Source organism: Propithecus coquereli, unplaced genomic scaffold (assembly GCF_000956105.1).
Source record: "Propithecus coquereli isolate 6110/MARCELLA unplaced genomic scaffold, Pcoq_1.0 Scaffold251, whole genome shotgun sequence".
Classification (NCBI taxonomy): domain Eukaryota; kingdom Metazoa; phylum Chordata; class Mammalia; order Primates; family Indriidae; genus Propithecus; species Propithecus coquereli.
In genome coordinates, this window is record NW_012148075.1 from 2,155,887 (window position 1) to 2,162,109 (window position 6,223).

Sequence of the window (6,223 nt, forward strand, 5' to 3'; positions counted from 1 at the left end):
ATAATAATTTTTAATTGAAAAAAGTAGATTATAAAATAGTGTGTATTGTTTGCCTCCACTTTTAAGAATACATTATAATATATATTTTGTTGTAAACTTGAAGCAGATAGACTGGAATATGAGCAGTGGCTACTTCAGGTGCTGGAATGGTTTTATTCTTTTTAATTTTTGTTATAGGTAATTTAAAATGTCTTCAATAATCAGCTATTACCTGTGTACTCTGTTTTTTAAATAAATAAAATCCATGAAGGTCTCTTTTGGCTGGGCAGTGTGTGGCTGGGAAGTATCAGGTGAGGGGCATCAAGGTGATCAGGGTGAGAGGATGGACCAGATGCAAGTACGCAAGGATAAGGGGCCGGGTCCAGGAGCTGGGGGCAAGGGTGGGCGGTCCAAAGGGCACCGCCCCTGTCGGTCACGTGCTCTCTGGCCACCAATGGCCTCCTCCGAGCCCACCTTGGGGATGGGGCGGGGCGCCCGGCTGGCGTCACCAGGACAACGGGCGTCGCCGGCGCCGTGTGACTTCGGGCTGTGGACTCGCTCGCGGCTCTTCGGCCATGGTGAGTCTGGGGCCCGCGTCAGCCCGGCCGCCCCGCCCTTTCCCTCCCGGGACGGGTCCCCGCGCGGCCGCCCGCTAGGGTCGGGCAGGCGGCCCCGGGGTCGCGGAGAGGCCGGGCAGCGGCCTGTGGGGCTGCTGGGCAAGGCAGGGCTGGGCGCGCCCGGGGGAGGGGGAACCCCGGTGGGTCCGGAGCGCCCGCCTGCACGGGGGCGACCGCGACGCAGCGTTCTCTACTGGTGGAGGCTGGGTCACAGTCCGGACCCCCACCCAGGGGCCGCCGGACGGCGTGACGCTATTTGGCCCAAGAGAGCCTGGGAATCCACCCAAGGAGGGTGTGGTTAAAAAAAGAATGCATATGAATACCACATATTTATATTTACACTATATCGCAGGTCTGTGTGCTTCCAGTCTTGTTTCTATGCAGTTATATATAAATAATACACATAATTTGTGTTTCTTTCAAAATCATCGTTCTGTTAGGTTTTCTTAACACGTGGAAATTTAAATTCGTAATTTTTGAGACCCCCTTTTTTAAAAACGGGGAGCATTAAGCTAGGTTTTTTCTGTGTGCAGTACCCTCTCTAAGGGATTTAATTAATCCATAATTAGTCCATCGGAAACGTCTTAGGACACCATTACCTTTGTTTAATAAACTTGAGAGGGTGAAGGCATACCACCTGGCCCCCATTAAGCTCGCGTTAAAAAGCCGACTTGAAGACTTGGCTGAGGTGCGGGCTTGAGTAGACAAGGTTCAAGGAATTGCCAAACCGAAGGTGTGATTTCCCCAGAGGCCTCCAAGGGTTGTAAAAGAAGAGAGGAGCTGGGCTCCCTGCTTGGGGCCACACCCTTGCTTAGAATATTTGAGGGGGTGTGGGGATGGGCATGAATAATAGGGAAATGCCTAGTTTTAAGAAACAGGGTTTTTTTTTTTAAACTATTAATAATTAAGTGGAGATATTCTCCTTATCTTCAGGGGTTAGTGAAAGTGCTGATGAGCTGAGAATGCAGGGTACTCCCCAAGTGCCATTTGGTCTGCCGGAGGAAAAATCTACCATTCGGAACCCTGGCTGGCTCTGTTTTTTTCTTAATAATCAAGGAGCCGGTGGTGATAAAAGAAAGTGGATGCTCTGTATTGACTCTGGAAAAGCAGCTCCCAAGTGTTCGGCCTGTAGCGGGAAAAGAACATCACCCACAAATCACAGTACTATATAATGTCTTTATCTTGTACATGTTTCTTCTTAAATTCTGGATTGTTTTTTAAGTGACAAAGTAATAGAGTTGGTAAGTTTCAGAAAGTGAATTTTACAAAAATCTAAGTGTTTTAAGTATTTCAATAATTTGTATGTTACAGGTGAGAAAAGCCCTTACAATTATAGCAAGGAGAAAGAGAGAATGTCCAGGAATTAAGTTTTCACACTTCTCTGAAGTCTCATATTCCTCCTGTTGTCCATTTTCCTTTTCTTCTTCCACCCCTTCCATCCTGACCCACAGCCCATCCTGATTCACTATTGTGAATTTTAGAGTTTTGCTTACTCTAAAATAAAAGCATTTGCTGTCCTTTTGTACTAGTGCTTGCCTTGCTGAACTTAGAAATGCTTTGCTTTTTGTATATCTTTAAGCATTAAGAATTTAACTCATAAAAGAGGTTTTATTGATAAGATGCCTAGCCTTCCATGGAAGTGGGGGATGGTTGGTATAGGAAGGAGTGGGATGAAGAGGCTGCCTATGTAATCCCCAAAACTGTATTTGAGATCACATTACACTTCCTTCGATGCATGAATCTAAACATACAACTTTAGCAGTTGATATAAATGACTTTGCATGTTAATTTTGGAACTCTGCTTAACTATTTCTCAATGAAAATTTCTTCAAGTAAGCCATTTGTTTCTACTCCTTCTCTAATAATGACAGCTAACATTTATTGTGTACATTCTATGTCTGAGGCATTTTTCTAAGCGTCTTAAACTGTCACAACAACCCTATGAGGAAGATACCATTTCCTTATTTTAGAGATGAGGAAACTGAAGCACAGAGAAGTAAAGTAACTTGCCCAGGTCACCCAGCTGATAAATTGAGCCAGATTTCAAAACCAGGTAGTTTGTCTCAGAACCTGTTTATGGATTGAAATGTAATATATAGTGTGTCATTATATGTTCTCCCATATATATATGTTAGGAAATTAGTTTTCTTTCTTATTTGGACTTTAAGATTTTTGAGCACTTATGAATGACTTGTATTTTGTTCCTGCTACTGAGTTAAATGCTACAGAATGGAGTAGGCACGCCTAGCCTTCTCGCCCCTTCTTTTTTCTTTCCCTCTTTCACAAAGTTAAAATGAAAAGGAATTAATGAAGACAGATGAATTAGATCAGGCTTCTTACTCATGGCTATAATAGCATTGAGAGTTTCTCCCATCACTTCAGTTCATGTTCAAGAATTGGCATCTGCTTTTTGTGAATCAAAAATACAAGTGTTTTACATAAAGCCTTTTAGATGTGGGAGATGAAACTGTTTTTAAAACTTTTATTTTCTGAGATTTTTCCTGATAATTTTTAGATTTGTTTTAGTTTTATATTCTACAATTGTTATAAAAGGGCATCATGTTGGAATATCTATTGCTTGTTGTCATCAAGTTTTTGTTATGTAAGACTTTAGCTTGTAAAGCAGATTTATTTTTTGGAAATATATAATAACACTCTATTATATAATTTTTCCATTTTAACTCATTCATCTGGACTTTCCTTCTATTTTGGTATTCCCTTTTCTGTATTTGTCTGTGGTTAGGAATTGTCAGAGGTATTGGGAAGCACAAGATGGAGGGAAACTTCACAATAAAATATTTGTTGTTTTTCAGATTCAAGTGAATTTCTTAATTCAAGGTTTATGGACGATTTTGGTCTCTTTTCATCACACGGTATAATTAATAGAACTTATATGATATCTATGTTAATAGATCATGAAGAATAGAGGTTACTCTATTAATTCTCCTACTCTTGACAATATTGATCTCCCTTATGTCTGCACTGATGTGGGGTGGAGAGTAATTTTTAGTAATTATAACAATAGACCTCTTTCCTAGAGTCCTTTCTCAGTGCCTAGTTGTGGACTGATCACGTTTTATCTCACTTAGTCCTTCCAACACCCTATGAGATTGAATTATGCCCATTTAATAGGCCTAGATTGAGTAGGCAATTTGCAGTCACATAGTTACATAGTGAGTGGTTACATAGTGAGTGGCAGAGCCATGATTTGAACTCAACTAGTCTGTTCCCAAAATCTGGAATCTTAACCATTGATTGCATCATGGCTTATTTCCAAACTAAAGATGGTGCCCACTGCCTGGCACAAATGTACTATAACGTGATTAAGAGCCTCAGTGTCTTATCAGCTGAGCCAGCAGGCTCTTTTTAAATTTTATGACAATAAAATAATGTTGTCTAATGCCATCCTGCAGGATTTACTCTTTTTCTTTCAGTGCAGACAACCAAAGCCCAGATATGGACAGCCAACCATAGATTGGGCTACACTTTTACTGCCACTCTCCCTACCTCACTTTGAGTCTTACGCTACCCTTGTAGTGTCTACATCAGCTGCTGCTTCACCAAGCACTGCGGTGGCAATGAGAGAGATGGGGATGCAACAGTGAGGTCTAGGGAAGCAGAACAGGGGACAGTGTTGGGAAGTTTTTGTGGAGTCAAAGTCAAGGTTCAAACACAGGTTTCTTAGTTCTCAGTGCTGCTCCTACAATTCTCTTTTGATTTTTCTGTTCTTTGCTTTTCTATTCAACAAATATTTATTGTGTGCTACTGTGTGCCAGTCACTCTTCTGGGTAGTGGGTGTCCAGCAATGCATGAAATGGGGCAGGCTCTGCACTCATGGGGCTTACATTCTAGTGGCAGGAAGACAGATTATGAACAGATAAGGTAGTGAAAAGTGCTTTGGAGAAAAATAAAGCTGGGTAGGAGAGTGGATAAGGGGAGAGAGAGGAGTTGCTTTTAATGTAGAGTGGAGGGGAAGGCCTCTCTGATGTGACATTTGAGCAGAGGAGGTGCCATGGGAATGCCTGGAGAAAGACCATGTCAGAAGAGGGCACAAGTTAAATGTCCTGAGGCAAGAACATGCCCGGTGTGTTGGAGGAACAGCAAGGAGACCATTGTGGCTGGAGTGTAGTAAGACCAAAGTAGTTAAGGAGGCCAGCTCATGTAAAACTTGTAAGCCATGTAAAGAACTTTGAGTTTTCCTTTGAAGGAAAGGGAAGTGATTGAGTTTAAGTAGAGGAGTGGCATATATGACATATTTTATAGGTGGAATCATTCTGGGGTAAGGGTGAGGGGAGAAAAGACAAAAGCAGGGCGCATAGGGCATTACTGTTGCACTAATCCATAGGGTTAGCCGATGGAATGGTTATGGAATATAAAAAGAAAGTAAAGGATGATTTTTATGATTTGATCCTGAGCAAGAGGAAGAAGGAATTGCCATTTATTGAGATGGAGACTATGGGAGGAGCAAGTTAGGAACTGGTTTTAGACTTGATAAATTTGAGAACCTTATTAGACATCTAAAGTGACATTTACCACACGATTATGCCTTCAGAAACACTGTAATGGTATACATTTTAAAAACAAAGACTTCATTGAATCTTGGAGTGTTAGAATTGAAAGAGACTTTTGAGTTTATCTAGCACAACCCCTTTTACAAACTAGAAATACTGAAAGGTTAAATGACTTGCCCAGAGTCAAACAATTTTTATTACCTGTTGTGGAGCATAAGGAACCCTAGATTTGGAGTCATGCAATCTAAGTTTAAATTTTAGTTTTTCTGTTTTTTAGTTCTGAACCTTGGTTGTGTCATTTATCTTTTCCAAGTCTGTTTTTCTCCTATCAGAAAGGATAATAAAGACTTCTGCTTTCTGTTAGGATGTTAAAAGTTGCAGCAATTAGACATTAGTGCTGTCACCCTAATAGAAAAGCTAGAGAAGCTACAAAATCATAGTTCTTTAAAAATCTACCAGAGAGGTGAGGACACAAAAAAATCTAAACAAACTAAAATCCAGAAAGTAATGAGCCCATCCCAGAAAAAAAAGAGACACAGATACTTTCATCTGTGGTGGAACAGCAGGAGGAAGAATCTGTCATAGACAGTTGAAGACAAGTCAGTGAAAATTTTATTGCATGTGGGCTGGAGTGACAATTTGGAATCCTGAGGAGCCCCAGCCACAGAGCAAGACTACACCTACCTGCCAACTCTTTTCCCTCGGGCCTTCAATGAGTAGTTTAGAGGCTGGGGTGGGGGGGCGGGGGAGAGCTAAGAAGGAGTCCCTTGAGGTGGAGCCAGCTAGAAGCAGGGCAAGAGAGTTAATATTACTAGAAGGGCCTGGAGCAGGTGGCTTACACTTGTAATCCTAGCATTCTGGGAGGCCAAGCCAGGAGGATTACTTGAGCTCAGGAGTTGGAGACCAGCCTGATCAAGAGCGAGACCCCGTCTCTACTAAATATAGAAAAAATTAGTTGGGCGTGGTGGTGCGTGCTTGTAGTCCCAGCTACTCAGGAGGCTGAGGCAGGAGGATTGCTTGAGCCCAGGAGTTTAAGGTTGCTGTGAGCTAGGCTGACGCCACAGCACTCTAGGGTGGGCAACAGAGTGAGACTGTGTCTCAAAAAAAAAAAAAAAA

General features: G+C 42.0%; 1 protein-coding gene across 5 annotated transcripts in view; it reads left to right on the forward strand.

Moving 5' to 3' along the window:
- Positions 1 to 489: 489 nt before the first annotated feature.
- The window catches only part of FBXL2 (F-box and leucine-rich repeat protein 2), a 98,798-nt gene continuing 93,064 nt past the window's right edge, over positions 490 to 6,223 (forward strand). For 2 of the 5 annotated variants that reach the window (XM_012646869.1, XM_012646870.1), the window contains exon 1: positions 493 to 557. In XM_012646869.1, the coding sequence (XP_012502323.1) occupies positions 555 to 557 (3 nt within the window). In that variant the 5' untranslated portion in view covers positions 493 to 554. Of the gene's footprint in view, positions 558 to 6,223 lie in introns of all 5 variants that reach the window. The other 3 variants (XM_012646867.1, XM_012646866.1, XM_012646868.1) reach the window with 3 other exon arrangements.